Genomic DNA, 20,674 nt, shown 5'->3' on the forward strand with positions numbered 1-20,674 from the left:
TTTACCCAATGCCACTTGTCAGCTGTTCTGTGAATTGGCTCGTGCTTCCTTTAAAGGCTGGCAGAGGTGAGGAAAAGATCTGTTGTTACCTTCTACATCTGCAGTGGCTTGCAGATTTCTACCTTCAGGCCTTGTGAGCCTGATATCACAGCTGGTGTTACAGAGGAAGGGTTTGAATGCTGGATCCTCACCATCATCCTGCACAAACTCTGCACATGAGAGCCAGTGTGGTGTAGTGGTTAAGAGCGGTAGACTCGTAATCTGGGGAACTGGGTTCGCGTCTCCGCTCCTCCACATGCAGCTGCTGGGTGACCTTGGGCCAGTCACACTTCTCTGAAGTCTCTCAGCCCCACTCACCTCACAGAGTGTTTGTTGTGGGGGAGGAAGGGAAAGGAGAATGTTAGCCGCTTTGAGACTCCTTTGGGTAGTGATAAAGCGGGGTATCAAATCCAAACTCTTCTTCATCCAAACTCTTCTTCTTCAATATACTCCCTGCAGCTGCAAAGAGGAGAAAGATGGAAATAGTGGACAAGCTGCCTTTCACCATCTGATTTGCAGCTTGAGAAGTCCCTGATAGGCTTCTACAGAGTTACTAAGCAGACAGTGCGAAAACCATTATTTTATATGATTGTCAGGTAGCCTGGCTGCATTTCTTTTAAAGGTTGTTTCTGTTTGGCATTCATCCTATGCTAAAGTCAGACCGGGGCAACCATCCAGTTCTGGAGGATCTGTTGTTTTGATGTTTACAGCTTGCTTCTCTTTCTAAAAAGAGTGGTTCCTGTTTTCTTTTCCACATATCACTATAACATACTTCTGATAATGCACTACCTTATCTTAGGGATTCCCACCCACACAAGAGAGATAAAGAGGTTTTCATTTTATGTCTATTACGTCTTTACTGTAAGAGTCAAATGGCAACATTCCAGTTTAAATTACAAGGCAGTTCCAGAGATGATGTCAAAGGCATCATCAGCCATACAAAATGTGAATTGCATGAGTCGCTATTGATCTGTTGGGTTTGTGTGACTCACTAAATGAGCCCAACAGTAGCAGATAGGAAAAGAATTTGGGGCAGAATCCATCCTCCCACGCCCATCTTCATCTTTCATCCGGCACCTTGCCAGATTGCCATGAACTGGATTATTATTATTTATCATTTATTAAATTTTTATACCACCCTATACCTGCAGGTCTCAGGGATGATGGTTCCAGTCCAACCTGCAATTGTCCTTGGATTCAGGAAGCCTGTGATGAGGTCCTAACTCTGCCATTCCCACACGTGCACACTCCATCCAAATGGAATATGCCGCTGGCACATGGCGGCCGTACGGGCTGCTGCTTGTGCAGCGACTGTATAGGCTGCCATGCGAGCGGCAGCCCGTACGGACTGCGCACACGCGGCAGCCCATACGGCCACCGCACGTGAGAGCAGCAACCCGTATGGATGCCGCATGAGTGGCGCCCATATGGACTGCAGGCGCCCTCGGCCGCTCTACAGCTGGAGGGAGGCAGGGGCCATCTTGTCACCTCTCCCAGAGTGGCACCCAGGGCAGCCCGCCCCCTCCATCCCCCTTCCTATGCTACTGCTGCCATGCACCCTCTCTGTCCCTCAACCTCAGTTCCAAATCTGTAAAATGGTAGTAATTGTGACTTATTAAAGTATCTTGCAGATTAAGAGTGCATTGTAAATAAATAGCAAATTTGTAACTGAAGAGCACACACTTTCACTGCAGAACCACCTGGGCAACAGGCTTCTAAATCCCCACCCACAAACCCAAAACATGATTCAGCAGTGAAATAGATCTCTGAGGTATTTCAGGTTGCATACAACTGAAATATTAGTTGCTGTGGTTTTTCTCTTGTAGGGTGGGCCAGGTTCCCCCTGCACTTTGCTATTTAAAAACAGTACTAGCAATTTTGATGTTGATGCATTCACCATTCTGACCCCTCCCTGCCACCATGCTTCAGGCAGGCAGGCCTTATATGAATACATATATTCATTTCGTGATAATTTCTGAACTAACAAATTGGGACTTGGGCTAGATGAAAACAGAAACTTTTGGTTATAAGGAAAAATCATCTGGGAAAGGATATTCAGCCTGTTCTGGGTATGGTGGCAACTGGAGAGTGGGTTGTAGCTTTGGCCAGGAATTATTTTGCATCGTTTAGGAATGCATCATCAAGAATGCAGATGTGGTCACAGTCACAAATGCTTTGGTCACATCCAGGTCCTCTCTGTGTTTTGTGTTGGCATTGCCTTTGAAGGGTGCAAGGAAGCTGTTGCTGGCAGAGAATGCCAGGGTACTCTTAGTGATCCATTATTCAAAGCAGATTAACCCAATATTACACAAAATCTATTGGCTCCTGATACATACTTGAGCCCAGTTCGAAGTGTAGGTTACCTCCTTTAGGGTGGTCCAACTTTTCATACCAAGTGGGCCGCAAGAATACTTTTGACACAGAACCTGTGGGCCTCACACTTCCCTGTCATGGCGGCGGGGGGGGGGGGGGAGGATAAGGCCCAAATCTGATTCCCACCCAGCCCTCGAGCTGCCTTCCCAAAGCCAGCTAAGTGAGCTGCTCTGACAGAGTCCTAGAGATCTACGTCCTCCTTCTCAAAGCCTAGTTAGCATTTTCCCAGCTTGGGAAGAAGGTGAGAGGGCTCTAGGATCCTGCCAGAGCCTCGAGCCTCATTTACCTGGCTTTGGGAAGGCAGCGTAAGGGCTGTGGGGTTGTGTGTGTCAAATGTTGCTGAGGCTCCCACCCCCCAAAAGGCCTCAAGGGGTTCTTGAGCCACATGTTGGACCATCCTGCTCTAAGTGGTTTGGCTCTGGGCAGCCCTGCAGCCAGTGTGGGGCAAATGGATGCACAACTACCAAGAGCTATTCTCTCCTCCTTCTCCCCCTCCCACCCTGGATATTTTTGGGAAATTGTCTCATAAATATGTGACATTGTTCCACCACAACATGACACCTTCCATTTAAAGAATAACAGTCCAGTGACATCTGGAGGGCTCAGGTTAGCCATCCCAGGTGTAAAACTGACCCAAGAGGCCTTCAGTACTGATAACTAGATTGGTCTTACTTATATCGCTTATACTGGACACCTGCTCTGTTGTTTGTGTGTTTTAAATGGTTCATTTTATATGGTTTACTTCTGTTTTTAGATGCATTTATTTTTATATTTTATTGTAAACTGCTATGAGTACTGTTTCTGCCACATATATATCTGACAATGGAGCTGCCTGTTATATGTGTGGGATTATGAAAATACCACAGTAGCAATTATAAGACCATTTGTGACCAGCTAGTATTGATCAATGACATTTATCGGTCTTATGAAGTATGCAGATTTAAAGAGATGGCTTAACTGGATGGCACACTGAATTCCAATATTTCTTTGATGAAAATAGGGATGTCCTATTCCATTAATAATAATAATAATAATAATAATAATAATAATAATAATAATAAATATTCCACCCATCTGGCTGTGTTGCCTCAGCCACTCTGGGTGGCTTCTGACATATATAAGAACACAATAAAACATTAAAAAAACTTCCCTATACAGGGCTGCCTTTAGATGTCTTCTAAAGGTTATAGAGTTACTTATCTCCCTGGCTTGGGGGGTTGCGTAACTCCATACCCTCCAACATTTATCTGAAGAAAAGAGGAAGGAAAAGTGAGACATTCCAGGATCAAATCAGGGCAGCAGCTGAAGAAGGAGCAAAAAGGGTTTTTCTCATGTGTGTGTGTGTTTCTTTGTGGCTGATTAGCTGCTCTCCCTGTGCAAAGGTCAGAGTGGGAAGGGTTTCTGCTGAGGCAGGTGATTAGCTGTGGGAGGAGCTTATCAGACCTTGCAGGGTTTGATCCATCTTTTAGATTTAGGGGAGCTAGTCTCAAACGTTTGTTGGGGGAGACCTTGGGTTTTTGGGTGGGGAGTTATTTGTCCTGTCTGCACGCTTCTTATGATGGAGGACCGCTGTAGCCACCCCCAATGACACGTTCTCAAGATGGAGAGTGAGGGAACAGCTGCAGTTGCCTGCGGTTCCTGCGCAATGTTTGCCATCTTGCCAAAGGTTGCAGGCAGCTTTACCTGCAGCAATTGCATGTTGATTGCCCTCTTAAAAGACAAAGTCCAGCAACTGGAGGAACGTGTAGCTACGCTCCAAAGAATTAGAGAGCTGGAGCTCTTCTTGGAAGCAACAGAGCACACCGTCTCCACCAAGGAGGAGACAGGGGACTCCCCTGAGAAGGAGGCTAGTTCACCAACACAGGAGCCAGATATATGGAGAAACGTGACTCAAAGAAGTAGGAGGCCCAGGGTTCGCTCTGATTGTTTAGAAATACACAATCGCTTTGAGGTCCTCTCCCCTAGCATGGAAGACGAAGAGCAGACTCCATTTGAGGATCTCTCCCTCATTACAGTTGATCAGGTATATGAAGACGAGCAGCAAAGTCAGTCCTCAGGGAATGCGCAGGCGACCTTGGAACGGACAGCTCACGGAAGAACCCCGACCAAACCTAAGAGGAGGCGTGTAGTGGTGATAGGCGATTCCCTACTGAGGGGAACAGAAGCAGTGATCTGTGGGCCTGACAAGATGTCTCGGGAAGTGTGCTGTCTTCCCGGGGCTAAGATCCAAGATGTAACTGAACGACTGCAAGGAATCATAAAACCCACTGACAAATACCCCTTCCTCTTGGTTCATGTGGGAACCAATGACACTGCAAGCAATAGCCTCCAGAAGATCAAAAGAGACTACGAGGCTCTGGGCAGGAAATTGTAGCAATTAAATGCACAAATTGTCATCTCATCTGTCCTCCCAGTTGAACGACGTGGCCCAGGGAGAGAGGGAAAAATAGTGGAAGTGAACAGCTGGCTTCGCAAATGGTGTAAACAGGAACGGTTTGGATTCTTAGATCATGGACTGCAGTTTCTTGAAGATAGACTTCTGGCAAGCGACGGGCTGCACCTCACAACGGTTGGGAGGAATGTTTTTGCCAAAAATCTCAGAAACCTCATCAGGAGGGCTTTAAACTGACTAATGTGGGGGAGGGAGACAGTGCTCCTGAAGGTAGGAGTCTATCAATTGATGAAGACGATCATCCAAATGTCATAGACCAAATGGAGCAAAGAGCATGCAGACCTAGTGGTGGGAGGAAAAAAATCCTTAAATAAGAGACACGGGGGAATGATTAATGGACTTCAATGTCTGTACACTAATGCGCAAAGCATGGGAAATAAACAAGATGAGCTTGAGCTCTTGGTACAGCAAACTAAATATGACATAATAGGCATCACTGAAACCTGGTGGGATAAGTCCCACGATTGGAATGTAATAATGGAGGGATACAATCTATTTCAGAGAAACAGACCAGGCAAGAAAGGAGGAGGAGTGGCGTTATATGTCAGGGATGTGTATACCTGTGAAGAGATCCAAGATTTAGAACCTCAAAGCCAAAGTGAGAGCATTTGGGTCAAAATTAAGGGAGAGAAGAATAACAGTGACCTCATTGTGGGAGTTTACTATAGATTCCCAAGCCAAACGGAGGACATAGATGATGCCTTCCTGGAACAGATGGCCAAGCATGCAAAAGGAAGGGAGATAGTAGTAATGGGGGACTTCAATTACCCGGATATTTGCTGGATGTCAAATTCAGCCAAGAGCATAAGGTCAAACACTGGCCTTGCAGACAACTTTGTTGTCCAGAAAGTGGGAGAAGCAACAAGAGGAACATCCATTTTAGATCTGGTCCTAACCAATGTTGATGACCTGGTTAGTGGGGTAGAAGTGGAAGGATCATTAGGCGCGAGTGATCATGCTCTTCTGAAGTTTACTATACAGCGGAAAGGAGCAGCCAAGCATACTAGGACTCAATTTCTTGACTTTAAGAAAGCCGACTTCATAAAACTAAGGGAAGTGCTGGGTGAGATCCCATGGACAGTAATACTGAAAGGAAAGGGAGTTCATGATGGCTGGGAGTTTGTTAAGAGGGAGATAGTAAAAGCACAACTTCAGGCAATACCAATGAGACGGAAACATGGAAGGTGCCTAAAGAAGCCAGGGTGGCTATCTAAAGAACTTTTAACTGAGTTAGGTTTAAAAAAGGATGTGTACAAAAAATGGAAAAGGGGGGAAACCACCAAAGAGGAATTCAAACAAATAGCCAGCACGTGTAGACAGTCAGAAAAGCTAAAGCACAGAATGAACTCAGGCTTGCTAGAGAGGTTAAAAGCAACAAAAAAGGCTTTTATGGGTATGTTCATAGCAAAAGGAAGAACAAAGAAACCGTGGGGTCACTCAGAGGAGAAGATGGTGAAATGCAAACAGGGGACACAGAAAGGGCTGAACTCCTCAATGCCTTCTTTGCCTCAGTCTTCTCCGATAAAGAAAACAATGCCTGACCTGAAGAATTTGGAGCAAAAGATTCAGCAGAGGAAACACAGCCCAGAATAACTAAGGAGATAGTACAAGAATACTTGGCTAGTCTAGATGTATTCAAGTCTCCAGGGCCAGATGAACTACATCCAAGAGTATTAAAAGAACTGGCAGATGTGATCTCAGAACCACTGGCAGTCATCTTTGAGAATTCCTGGAGAACAGGCGAAGTCCCGGCAGACTGGAGGAGGGCAAATGTTGTCCCTATTTTCAAAAAGGGGAAAAGAGAGGACCCAAATAATTACCGCCCAGTCAGTCTGACATCAATACCAGGGAAGATTCTGGAGCAGATCATTAAGCAAACAGTCTGTGAGCACCTAGAAAGGAATACTGTGATCACCAATAGTCAGCATGGATTTCTGAAAAATAAGTCATGTCAGACTAACCTGATCTCGTTTTTTGACAGAATTACAAGCCTGGTAGATGAAGGGAACGCAGTGGATGTAGCCTACCTTGATTTCAGCAAGGCATTTGACAAGGTGCCCCATGATATTCTTGTAAAGAAGCTGGTAAAATGCGGACTTGACTATGCTACTACTCAGTGGATTTGTAACTGGCTGACTGACCGAACCCAAAGGGTGCTCATCAATGGTTCCTCTTCATCCTGGAGAAGAGTGACTAGTGGGGTGCCACAGGGTTCTGTCTTGGGCCCCGTCTTATTCAACATCTTTATCAACGACTTGGATGATGGACTCAAGGGCATCCTGATCAAATTTGCAGATGACACCAAACTGGGAGGGGTGGCTAACACCCCAGAGGACAGGATCACACTTCAAAACGACCTTGACAGATTAGAGAACAGGGCCAAAACAAACAAGATGAATTTTAATAGGGAGAAATGTAAAGTATTGCACTTGGGCAAAAAAAAAAAAAATGAGAGGCACAAATACAAGATGGGTGACACCTGGCTTGAGAGCAGTACATGTGAAAAGGATCTAGGAGTCTTGGTTGACCACAAACTTGACATGAGCCAACAGTGTGACGCGGCAGCTAAAAAAGCCAAGGCAATTCTGGGCTGCATCAATAGGAGTATAGCATCTAGATCAAGGGAAGTAATAGTGCCACTGTATTCTGCTCTGGTCAGACCTCACCTGGAGTACTGTGTCCAGTTCTGGGCACCACAGTTCAAGAAGGCCACTGACAAACTGGAACGTGTCCAGAGGAGGGCAACCAAAATGGTCAAAGGCCTGGAAACGATGCCTTATGAAGAACGGCTAAGGGAGCTGGGCATGTTTAGCCTGGAGAAGAGGAGGTTAAGGGGTGATATGATAGCCATGTTCAAATATATAAAAGGATGTCACATAGAGGAGGGAGAAAGGTTGTTTTCTGCTGCTCCAGAGAAGCGGACACGGAGCAATGGTTCCAAACTACAAGAAAGAAGATTCCACCTAAACATTAGGAAGAACTTCCTGACAGTAAGAGCTGTTTGACAGTGGAATTTGCTGCCAAGGAGTGTGGTGGAGTCTCCTTCTTTGGAGGTCTTTAAGCAGAGGCTTGACAACCATATGTCAGGAGTGCTCTGATGGTGTTTCCTGCTTGGCAGGGGGTTGGACTCGATGGCCCTTGTGGTCTCTTCCAACTCTATGATTCTGTGATTCTATGATTCTATGATTCTAAATCCGAATCCTGGATGGCTTCTGTAAGTCCAGGACTGTCTGGGAGGCGTTCCATGGTGGTGTGGACCAGGTCCTTCAAAGCAGGGGCACTTGCCCTGTCTCACACATTTTCCAGTGACAGGCACTCCCATTAGCCAAAGCTCTGTGCACTGGCACCAACTCCTGGGGCCCAGGCACCCACGGGTGTGCTTGCAGGGTGTGTCCGCGGCAGCAGCGGGCCTCAAGAGGCGCGGTGGAGGTGCAGGCTCCAGCCCCGTCACCACTGTGGCACCATGATAGTGCGTCTGCAGCTGCCACACCATCATGATAGTGCCAGGCCACACTATCATCATGGCACAGCGTGACGTGATGTCATGACGTTGTAGCGTGGCGCCTGTGCGCAGGGCACCCACATTCAAGGGCCCAAGTCGCACTGGTGGCTCTGTGCAAGGGCTTCTGCTTGAGCAACAGGGAGGAGAGGGGGGAAGCGTTCCATCTGCCAAGCTGACAATGTTTGTAATAGCACGATGTGGATTTCTACCCACTGTTATTATTTCTCCAGGCTTTCCAAGAAGGATCAGTTTATTCACTGGCAGTATTTGACGTTTTTCTGATAACTGCTTTCTATGTTTTCACTTCTTCTTTTTAATTGTAAACGGGTGGAGACTAATTCTTCCTCCTGTCTCTGCTCACCCTGATACCTGATACCTTGTGTGGGAGTCAGGCTCTGTGTCAAGCTTCAGTCTGGTTCATCTGGTGGCAGTGGGGCCACTAAGACCCTACAGAGTTCCATTCTGCATAGTCATATGCCGGATATGGACATCTAAATAGCCACATCCCAAGTCCTATTTCTTGAGGTCAATTCCGTGAGACAGAAGGTGTATGAGAAGCATTTCATACCTGCAGGGTGTGGCACGTGGTGTGGCAGCTCACTAAAAGAGTTTTTAACTTACCCCACTTCATGTTCTGTTTTCATGTGGCCTGGTTGTGAACACATGCCAGGCCACAGGGAACTCTGAACAGCTGATTGCTCTCTGTGTGCCCCACATTTTATATAAACTGGCTGTCACCTGTTCTTGCATGTGACACTAGAGGCTGATGCGCACGCAAGTGTAATATAATCTAATTGCTTTCTTTTAATGTCTTTAGGCAACAGCAGCCTTGGGAGAATATTTTCTCCTTGGGTTGCCCATAAGAGCTGAATGAAAGAAAGGATACTTATCTCTTACAAAATATGGAAAATTAGAGAATATTGCAATAATTGAACTCCCTTTTCTCTTGATTTATTAATACAAGGGGGAAAGCATTAATCACAGGCCTATTTTAGTACATATGAGGCTGTGCTTTTGGCATGACAGCCCACAGTGGATGCCAATTTCCCCCCATTAAAAATTGACTCTGAATGGTTGTTAGGCTATTTTCATTCCCAAGAGAGAGATGCTGCTTACAGAAAAGCAGTCACCCAAAATAATTATAATGCTTTCAGATGAGAAGTTTCCTTTCATTATACGTTATCAATATTATTGAATCTCCTTCCTGTAATTGGAGCCATGGGACTAACTCTCTGGGACTAAGAGAGATAACAGCATGCAGACAGAAAACTTGTGCTGAAGCTCTGCAATTTTTGGTCAAAAAGTTTACATTACCAGAACAGCAGTGTGAATGTTGTGCCTATACTGAACGATGAACCATCCTAGGTTGACTTCATTAGGTATTCCCAGTAAGTGTTACAGGATTGCTGCTTAATTAATTGCTTAATGCTGCAAGATTAAAGAGCACTGAAGGACAAGAACCAGTTAGAGAACTGGGCCAAAACAAACAAGATGAATTTTAACAGGGAGAAATGTAAAGTATTGCACTTGGGCAAAAAAAATGAGAGGCACAAATACAAGATGGGTGACACCTGGCTTGAGAGCAGTACATGTGAAAAGGATCTAGGAGTCTTGGTTGACCACAAACTTGACATGAGCCAACAGTGTGACGCGGCAGCTAACAAAGCCAATGCAATTCTGGGCTGCATCAATAGGAGTATAGCATCTAGATCAAGGGAAGTAATAGTGCCACTGTATTCTGCTGTGGTCAGACCTCACCTGGAGTACTGTGTCCAGTTCTGGGCACCACAGTTCAAGAAGGACACTGACAAACTGGAACGTGTCCAGAGGAGGGCAACCAAAATGGTCAAAGGCCTGGAAACGATGCCTTATGAGGAACGGCTAAGGGAGCTGGGCATGTTTAGCCTGGAGAAGAGGAGGTTAAGGGGTGATATGATAGCCATGTTCAAATATATAAAAGGATGTCACATAGAGGAGGGAGAAAGGTTGTTTTCTGCTGCTCCAGAGAAGCGGACACGGAGCAATGGATCCAAACTACAAGAAAGAAGATTCCACCTAAACATTAGGAAGAACTTCCTGACAGTAAGAGCTGTTCGACAGTGGAATTTGCTGCCAAGGAGTGTGGTGGAGTCTCCTTCTTTGGAGGTCTTTAAGCAGAGGCTTGACAACCATATGTCAGGAGTGCTCTGATGGTGTTTCCTGCTTGGCAGGGGGTTGGACTCGATGGCCCTTGTGGTCTCTTCCAACTCTATGATTCTAGGATTCTATGAAGAAAGCATCAGGCCTTACAGAACAGCTTTGCAAACAAGCCCCCAAAATTTTCTGGTCCACAACTTTTAATGGCCTACCTCCCTACATGTACCTAAATTAGCTATTTGTGGTACATGTTGACAGTCTGGAAGAAAATAAAGAGCAAATTGCATGTCTGCTTGCTTACCGTAAGTCTAGACTAAGTGGTTGAAAAATTTGCTTCAGAATGCTTTGCTCAGCATTTGCTAGGCAGCCACCATTCGGCTTGCAGGTGTCAAACGCCCAAATCAACACACGTGGCATCCACAAAAACTTTTATATGGAAACTGCCTAATCCTGAATCGTCCCCCCTCTAAATACGTCCTGTGCATGCTGGGGAGGGGAGATTTGTAGATTGCCATTTTTCCTTGACCTGCTAGTTGTCTGTGTGCTTTAGTTTTCAATTTCTCTGTGCACCCTGCTCCTTCGTTCTGATGTGGTAAAAGTCCAAGGAAAGCTGCATCATATAGATTGTAGCAGGGTCGTTTTTCAGCTGGAACTCGCCAGAACTCAGTTCTGGCACCTTTCAGGTGAGTGCCATTGCCATTATAAGAGAACAAGGGAGGTGTTCATGGTGAGTTCCGGCAGCTAAGGTAAAAGGTAAAGGACCCCTGGACAGTTAAGTCCAGTCAAAGGCGACTATGGGGTGCAGCGCTCATCTCGCTTTCAGGCTGAGGGAGCCGGCGTTTGTCCACAGACAGATTTCCAGGTCATGTGGCCAGCAGGACTAAACCACTTCTGGCGCAACAGGACACTGTGACGGAAGCCAGAGCGCACAGAAATGCCATTTACCTTCCTGCCCCAGTGGCACCTATTTATCTACTCGCGCTGGTATGCTTTTGAACTGCTAGGCTGCAGGAGCTGGGACAGAGCAATGGGAGCTGACCCAGTCACAGGGATTCGAACTGCTGACCTTCCATTCGGCCCAAGAGGCTCAGTGGTTTAGATCACAGCGCTGAGGGAGCAGAAATGTAATGAGAGAGTAGAATTATTATTTTATCAGTTACAGTGTTTTATATTATTAAATATAGTTGCCCATTTTCCTTTGTAAACTGCTTCATGGGTTGTTAAATAAATATTCTGCTGCATGTGTGGTTCAGCTGTGGAGGCACGCCAGCCACCTTAGCAGTTGTCTGAAGCTGCCTCTGCCATTAAATGAAATTGCTTAGGAGTTGGCAAATCGACTAAATCATGTTGGAGCACATCTGCACAGCGGTTTCTGAGGAGACCAGACAGGCACCCAGTGCATTTCCATTCCAGTCCCTGGAGTTCATATTTGCTTAGTGCTTCATCTTGATCGACTGCCTCCAGTTTTGCCTGTCATTCCACACACAGCCTGTTTACCATTAGTCAAGGGAGTCAGGCAGCAGATTTTGGAGTACCATTAAAGGGCAGCAAATTGTCATATATTTAGTTTGGTGCTATGCCACCGTATGGAATGCTGTTTGGGTTTTTATTTTTTATTTTTGCCTCTGACTGGCCTCAAATGTCTTGTGCTATCAAACATCTGGTTTACTGTGTGCCTCTGCTGAAGTTAAAGCTTCAGGAACCAATATGTACTCACCCTTTGTCACTAAGCTGGAAAAGCAAATGCGACAAAATCCATTCTACTTTATGATTCACTTGTTGTCATGGTCAATGCTAGATGCTCAATGCCATTTTAATGTCGTGTATGCTTTACAGAGACATTGTCAGGTGAGTCTGTGCAAACCTTGAAACGCAAGGAGAGTACAGATTTTTTAATCCAAAAAACGCTACTGCAGGAAGCCACCCCCCGCCCTCTACCACCACAGCATCACATCAGAGCTTGCAATCGGCTGTGTACTGTGCACAGTGTTTGAAGGACACAGCACCCCATGATACCACGGATTCAAATGCATTTTCAGCCTTGCTCCTTTTTATTATTAGAACCTTGTTTCCTTATTCTTCCTTACATGCCCACCCAGCCCCCAGTACAAAGTTTGACCTGAAATATTTGCTCACTGCAGAGCCCAATATCATGACACAGCGGGTGTCTACATAGTCTATTTTATGCTGTGTTTCTTAGGTAATAGAATACAACATCTGCATATACACATAGAACTGAGCATGCTGCTGTATTGGAAGAAGAAAAATATATGCTGCATAATGTCTAATATCTATATACTCACATACATAAACAGCTCTCCAAGACTAGGATTTTCATCTGGGATAGATTTTCTCCTCTAAACATGTCCCCTTCAAAGAGGGTCCATATGTCCTCTTATTGTTCACACAGCACCAACATCAATCAGTGAATAATAAATAACAGTCAGTGGTAAGGATGATAAATAGCATTATGGTGGAGTTCAGTGCCACTTTTATCCATTGGCGCATGGAAGCAGGAAAATGATAATTCTCTGGCATGTTTTGTACATCTGCCACTTTGGAACTTAGATGGGCTTCCGGTTTCTTTAGGAGAAGCTGTGCAGGTTCAGTTTCTCACACTCATTCCTGCACCACTTTATTTACCCTCCTTCTCTTACCCACTTTGGTGTGAGAGACATCATATTGCATAGTGCAGTTACTCGGGAGGAAGGGATTATGAATGGAGTGAGGAGATGTACCAGGTCATCTGAGCTCGTCTTGGGTCTGCTTAAAGCTGGAGCTTTTCACAAAATATAAATCCATTCTGCATACTGAGATGGCAACCTTACCAGGAGACGGGCCATCCTTTTATTTCTTTCTCTCACCACCAGTATCACAGAGGTACTCCTACAGCACAAATTGATAATTGTATCTACAACACTTGAACCATTGTCATTTTCCCAGAGGGAACCTAAGAACTCATATGTGAGTTGTAGAGCTAGTTGTATTACTCAAGGGCAGGAGGACCCCAACCCATATATGAAGGAGGCTTCATGCTTTTGGCTTCTTGGAGAATGACCTTTGCCTCTTTATACTGGCAATATGACAAGTGTATTCACAGTTCTTTGAAAGGGCCATCCAGGCAATAAAGAAGCAAGAAGAAGTAGATTTCAGAAGGAGTACACTGCCCACTCCCTGCTTCTATTTCCCATCTCTGCATGCTGTTCAAAAAAACCCAAACCCACCCACCAGTCTTCAGAACAAAGTGGGAGCAGGAGCTTAAAATGCAAAATATCTGAGACTTACAATGACAGTATAATTTAGATGGCTGTATATAGAGGGGCAAGGGATAACACTTAAGGGGCAGAGACTGTTTCAAGATCACATCAATACAAATCCAAGTAAAAAGGAGCCGTGTTGTTCTCTTTTCACATAGGAGCTAGCCTGAGTCCTGTGCATTAAACCACAGCTTTAACTCTCTCGTATGCCCCAGCTCCAACAGCCTATCAGAGTGTTGTCAAAGAAGGTCTTTTCAGTGGTGGCTTCCCAGTCATAGAACTTGATTCCAAGTGAAATCAGGGAAGCCCATCTCTCCTTAATTTTAAATAGACCTTGGGTCATCTTTTTATCATGGACATTGGAGGCTAATCTAGGACACTGCTTTTTAGGGTTGAGTTATTTTTCTTTTTTCTGTGGTAGGTTGGCCTATATAACTTTTGGTGGTACTGGATATTATGTTTGAAAGGGTTTTATTGTTGGATTTTATTATGGCTATGTATTGCGGACCTCTTTGGGGTACAGTTTTGCCTTAAAAGCAGTCTGAAACCTATTGAATAAGGTAAGGAAAATAAATCAACTGCCTGAACATACAGGGGAAAAGAGATGTAGAACCTTCTTGTCAGGGTTTGCCTGGATTTGAATTCAAAACTTTCTTATCAACAGGCTGGTTGCCCCTTGTGATAAGCTATTCCGGGTGGTAAAGCGAAGGGGAAACTGGTTGTACCATCCATCTCAAGCCTCCACTTTGCCCCACCCTAAAACAGATTTGGTTTTATTTGGCCATGCTGTCAATCACTCCAGGCCAAGTCTAGAGCCTTATCTGCCTTGCCTCTCCCTCTTTTAAACATCTGCTGAGGCATACATCTGCTACCTGCTGGTCTATGTCCTTCTGGCTGACCAGTTACTGCAATTTGACTGTCCTTTCTGCATGGTGCCTTGCACCTCTGGCCGCTTGCTTCTGGCACTTCTTGACAAGGCCCGCCTCTGACCCTGCAGATGCTCTTTCTGGATCTGCTTTGTGGTCCAGCACAGATGACCATTTACCGACTAGCCTAGTGTAGTAAAGGAATCAGGAAGCCTGGCTTCATGACCAGTGAATTCAGCATAAAATGTAGTTCAGATGTTATGTTCCTGAAAACAGCACCACCTACGAAGTGTTTCAGTGCTGTGTGTGTGCATTTGCTAAAGTTAAAAATATATGTGTCTGCTCACACACGCACACACACAAGGATCCAAAGAGAGCACTGGACTCATGCTGAGAAATGTTTTACACACACACATACAGCCCAACTCTTCATGCTTCTTCCGCTCCCCCTCTCATTCTACTGCTGTTGTAACACCAATGAACTTAATTTCACATACAGAAATGGATTTGGCTGGTGCAGGAAGCTCATGGTATCTAAGGAGGGGAGTCTCCATCTCTGCTCTAGCTGAGCCTCCTCTGGGTTTGAGACAGCAGGTCTGTATACATTTTTGACCTTAGGAACCTGGGGTAAGAGTCTTTTTCCATAAGGCTGTGAATTTTGCCCTGGGCCTGGTCAAAGCACGTTGGTGAGGGCTCCTGTATGTTCCGTCTTGTCACCTCTCGGGTCTGGAAGTCTATGTTCACCTGAGAAAGAACACAAATGTAATTTGTGTGAGGCAGCAGGGGCAATTCTTAACTTCCCCCGCCCACCATCCATAATCAAATACAGCATTTTTGTCACACTGTCAAATTTAATTCATCACTTTTGAGCTGAAAAGCAAACCTGGAGTACATTTGGCTCAATGACACATGCACAGCCATGTAGAATTTCAGCTGGCATTGCCAACTTTTAATTTTAACCAAACTGGCCAAGGGGTGAGGTAGATTTGGGGGCAAAATCAGGGTGAAAGATATTGGGCCAAGTGCAATGATGGAACTTGCCAGGCGAAAGATGCAGCTGGGTGAGTAGGTAGGCAATGATAGAACCAAGGCTGGACCACACCTGAGATGCATTGGCTTCTCATATTTTAATACTGATCACCTGACAAACAGGCAGTAGGATCATTAAAATATTGGACATCTGGTAACCCAAGTTTTAGGATCCTTCTCTGGATCAGCAAATTACAGTAATTTCTGAATTGCCTAACCTTTATTGTAATGTCGTGAAGCATATTTCTGTGCATATTTGAAATATGAAGCATATTTCTGTGCATGTTGGTGCATATTTGCTGCGAAGCAAGTCCTGCTGTATCCATGTTATTCCATTCTATCCCTTACAAATACCTTTTGGAACTTGCCATCTATCAAGTTTTAGGTCTGAGTGCATATCTAAACCCAAGTGGCTGTAGCTCATGCCCACTGTATTATGCTGCACCAGAAGATGGGAAGTCAAATGTTCTTGCAACTATACAGTCATGTGGGGAAGACATTGCACTTCTGCTGTGGGCTCGCTTGTGGAGATGAAGCTGATCACTTCTTTTTTTTAGACATTTTCACAGAGATTCAGCCGCTACTATTGTCTGCTGTAAATCAGGAAACTCGGAGTCCTTCCAAGATTAGGGCGTTTGATCTCCTCTCCTGCTGATAAGTAGTTGGTAGATTGAGTCGAGCTGGAGCTAATTAAGGCTTTCTCCAAGACTTTCCAGGGCTTTCTCTAAAACTTTTAGCCTAAACTTTGTGATTATAGTAATTAAGAAAAAAATACCAAGCGATAAAATACTAGAACTGATAAAAGCTAATAAAAAGTTGATAAAACTAATAAAAACCACACCACTGACGCAGAGCTCAAATCAATGCTTCCTCTAACGACGCCCATGTGGAAAAGACTGTGGGCAGGCCTTCTTCTCTGCAGAGAGGGATCCCTGAATAGCTGTTAGCTTCTACATCCATCCAGCCATGGCTTAGTGGTATGTGCAAACATACCAGTGGTGAGCACACATTGCCTGATTCCCGCCCCCCAGGTTATAAACTGTGGCACTATGTTATGTATTTTGTGTTTTTATTCTGTAAACTGGCCTGTGATCCTCCGATGAAGGGTGGTATAGAAATAGATACAAACAAACAAACAAATAGACTGAGGTTCCACAAGTGGCCCCCAATCCTAGGAAGAGTGGTGAGTGGTGGGTTCTCTGCTGCTCTCCACCACCCTTGTTTCCAAGATTCATCCTGCCAGAATAATAGTTTCTTGTATCTACTAACCTCTCGTGGTGCTTGCACATCAATAAATTCTTCAAAAATTCTGTGTGCCTTGGAAGCCAGCTTGGCAGTGGACCGTGTCTTTTTGAACTCCTCGCAAGCCAGCCAGAATTCCAGGTTCTCTTCACTGAACTCAGTCTTTAGGAATGCACGAAACGCAGCCACTCCATCTGAAAAAGGGGGGAACTGTTTAAGGCTTGAATGTGTGAACCATTTTCAATTTATAGGGGTTTGTTGCTGTTGTTCCATTCAAATGAAATGGAACCATATGTTCCACCTAACAACCATAGGTAGGGTACCAACATTTTGCAATTCATCTACAAAATGATGTTTGGGCTTCCCCCCTCAATATTTCATTTTGTGCAGCATATTTTTAAGAAGATAAATGCATCATGGAAAGCCCAGTTGGTGTGTGAGCATTCTGGAGACACACACACTTAAATTTGGTATGAGAGTGGGGAATTGTAGTGTCATTCAGCTCCTACTGCTAGTGCTACACTTCAGGTCCAGCTTTTTATGTACTGTTGTTCCTATGAAGCATCTTGAAGCAATTTCACAGTCCAGTGAAAACATATATAAAACAAGTGCATATATAAAAAGAATTCCAACAGTTGTATATATAAACAATTCATATCCGATGCAAATACCAAATGCAATAAATGCTGGAAGTGCAGTGATTTTAAAACTTTGTACCATCAGGGAACCCTTTCTATTATTTACTCATGTATTTAAAACATCTGTAATTCACCTTTCTTCAATTAACTCATCAAGGCAACTTGTCTGCTGAGGAATTCCCATATGTGTTGCAGAAGAGCTTGCAAAATATTTTATTGTGATTGCTAATTACACACTTGGGCCAAAGCAGACATGAAACTAAATGCGTCACTGGTATTGTCTTTTATTCCCCCCCCCCCCCAGTTAATAGGTGTTTCTCACCCCCATCCCACTGTCTTCTCACTGAGACTGTAATGTGTTGGGGTGGGATTAACCTTCTCATTCTCCACTGCAGTTTTGATAGGACCCCATTACTAGCCCAGAGAAGGAGAGCTCCCGCTTGGGTCAAGGGTGAAAAGGATTGAAGTCCCTTTTGCAGTATACCTGTTCACTACTGCATATGTATTTTGTAAAAAGAGAGCAATTTTAAGTGAGATTAGTGTCATGTCCAGTTTAGCCTTCCGTTCACACCATGGCTTCCGGCTAAGCTTTTGGTCTCATCACCAATAACAGTAATGATGGGGTAGCTCTCTTTCAAGGAGACTTGTGTGCCATTTTTACTACCTCACCGAGGAACTCCCAAGAAACCTGTTGCGCTGCCTTGAGTCCACGTTGTTACAGCACAAGGGTGGCTAACCAAATAGCTTCATTCATTCTTGGTCTAAACCCTGGATCCAGCAAGTGTTAGAATTTAATCAAGACTAGAACTTTCATACAGGTGCATCTAAAGAGGGGTTTTGTGGTGTAGGGGGGAGTTTAATAAGGGAGTGTTTAGAAAAGGTATCTCCTCCTAAGCGCCATAGCATGGGTTGCCGGTGCCTGGGGCCGCACAGAGCGGGTGGGTGGGTGGGAGAGAGTAAAACGGATGGAGTATACATGCACATTCAACTGCCTAACAGTGTCCGTATCACCCAGCAGCTGCAGAGATAAGAAAAGAAGAGTCGTTTCATTGCCTGGAGAAGTCACTTCCTGATTTCCATGGAGAAACCATTTTCAATGGACCCAGGCTTACAGAAGCACTCAGCTATGCTGAGGCGGAACTGGCTGCTCAAATTTTGCGCCCCCTAACAATTTTGTGCCCAGGGCAACCACCCCTGTGCCCCCCATGCTACGCCACTGCTTCTCCCCATCTGTATTCAGAAACTGTATAGTCCACTCAATCACCACAGCATCCCATCACGTTGTGTGGCACGTGCAGGCCCAGGCAACCATGACTACCCCTCAAGGTTTGAATTGAAATGCAGCATAGGAGAGGACTGGGGAAACAGCTCTCTGCCCTCCATAGAACTAAACTGCCCTGCTCATAATAAGCTCATGACAAAGGACATATTTCTCATTGTATTTAAACAGCCACGTCTCCAAGGCCTCTGAATGAGCTTCTGGTTGAATGGGAGTTTATGCCCAGGTATACCATTTGCAACCCATCAGCTATTTAGGACACATTTGTAATCTCTATTTATGCATGAGGGTGATCATCCTCTTTCTAATCATTACCACTTTCATAAAGATTGGCAGAGGAGAGCACAATGCGCTTGCTGCTGGCTTTAGGTAGTTAGTGAAAGTGCCCTTATCTCTTCGGTGCTTAGTAACTGTGCCAGGGTATCTTGGGTTATATGTTATAAATAGAGAGAAGGCCCGCTAACACTATTGTTTGCTTTTGCTGCTCAGTAGGAGAGTACTTTGGAGGCAACAGTCTTCTGTAAGAGAACAGTCCCCTGGAAGAATCCTCTTATCTGAAGAGCTGTCCGGTCTGAGGCTTATATTAAGATAATGAAACCTAAGAAGGAGAGTGTTGACGTTTCCCATCAGTAGACAGGTATGCATGTCGCTATGGGGAAATGTATTGTATTTCTATTTAAATTATAATAATTATGTCTGAATCTGCATCTATGCATAAAATAAGCACATTCAAATTTTATGTAAATTGTTGTCCTCTTTACAGCAGTCACTAAATATGATGACCCTGATCCAATTAAAGTTAGCTCTGGTTCCCAGAGAGGTAGTAAATCTGTGTCTGGCCAGTGCAACTATTAAGAGTATTGGAGGAAGGATTAAACCAGTTATCTTGACCCATTTCAAATCCAGCTTCCACTCTGCTTTTGTTACTAGGATGGCTTTGGTTCCTCTTGTTGATTACTCGTATCAGGAGATGGTGTCCCTGTTTATTCTCCTTGATGTCTCAGTGGCTTTTGATACCATTAACCATGGTATCCTCCTGGCTCAGAAGACTGGGGTTGGAGCCATGGTGATACAGGGGTTCTGCTCCTACCTTCTCTAGAGAATAGCATTGGGTGACTAAGGCTCAGTATCATGGCAGTTGTACCAAGGGCTGCAAATGCCCCATCTTGTCCCCAGTGCTTCTTAACATCCATATGAAGCTGTTGAGTGCCGTCACCAATGGATTTGGGGTTTGGTGTCATTGTTATGTGGATGACACTGGGCTCACTCACTCTCTATGCCATCTGGACCCAGTGAAGCTGGATTGGTGCTGTATCAGTGCCTCAAAGTGGCAATGGGCTGGATGAGAGCCAAAAAACTGAATCTGCTTATGTTGTTGTAGGCACTGTCTTAGGTCAAGGAAGGTCTTGGTGGATATTTGTTGTTGTTGTTGTTTAGTCGTTTAGTCGTGTCCGACTCTTCGTGACCCCATGGACCAGAGAACGCCAGGCACTCCTGTCCTCCACTGCCCCCCGCAGCTTGGTCAGACTCATGCTGGTAACCTCGAAAACACTATCCAACCATCTCGTCCTCTGTCGCCCCCTTCTCCTTGTGCCCTCCATCTTTCCCAACATCAGGGTCTTCTCCAGGGAGTCTTCTCTTCTCATGAGGTGGCCAAAGTACTGGAGCCTCAGCTTCACAATCTGTCCTTCCAGTGAGCACTCAGGGCTAATTTCCTTCAGAATGGAGAGGTTTGATCTTCTTGCAGTCCATGGGACTCTCAAGAGTCTCCTCCAGCACCATAATTCAAAAGCATCAATTCTTCGGCGATCAGCCTTCTTTATGGTCCAGCTCTCACTTCCATACATCACTACTGGGAAAA

General features: G+C 45.0%; 1 protein-coding gene and 1 long non-coding RNA gene across 11 annotated transcripts in view; one reads left to right on the top strand and one right to left on the bottom strand.

The window, feature by feature from the left end:
- LOC307218963 overlaps positions 1-20,674 on the top strand; it is a 32,732-nt gene that overhangs the window by 2,869 nt on the left and 9,189 nt on the right. Inside the window, exons 1-2 of one of the 3 annotated variants that reach the window (XR_013840196.1) lie at positions 18,515-18,668; positions 19,303-19,450. This is a non-coding gene — a long non-coding RNA (uncharacterized lncRNA). Of the gene's footprint in view, positions 1-18,514; positions 18,669-19,302; positions 19,451-20,674 lie in introns of those variants that run through there. The other 2 variants (XR_013840197.1, XR_013840195.1) reach the window with 2 other exon arrangements.
- RGS8 (regulator of G protein signaling 8) overlaps positions 13,570-20,674 on the bottom strand; it is a 92,824-nt gene continuing 85,719 nt past the window's right edge. For all 8 annotated transcript variants that reach the window (XM_079981681.1, XM_079981680.1, XM_079981678.1 and 5 more), the window contains 2 exons: positions 16,924-17,090; positions 13,570-15,369 (listed from right to left, as the gene is read on the bottom strand). In XM_079981681.1, coding sequence (XP_079837807.1) covers positions 15,187-15,369; positions 16,924-17,090 — 350 coding nt within the window. In that variant the 3' untranslated portion in view covers positions 13,570-15,186. The remainder of the gene's footprint in view (positions 15,370-16,923; positions 17,091-20,674) is intronic.

This window comes from Podarcis cretensis, assembly GCF_951804945.1.
Source record: "Podarcis cretensis genome assembly, chromosome: 6".
Lineage (NCBI taxonomy): Eukaryota > Metazoa > Chordata > Lepidosauria > Squamata > Lacertidae > Podarcis > Podarcis cretensis.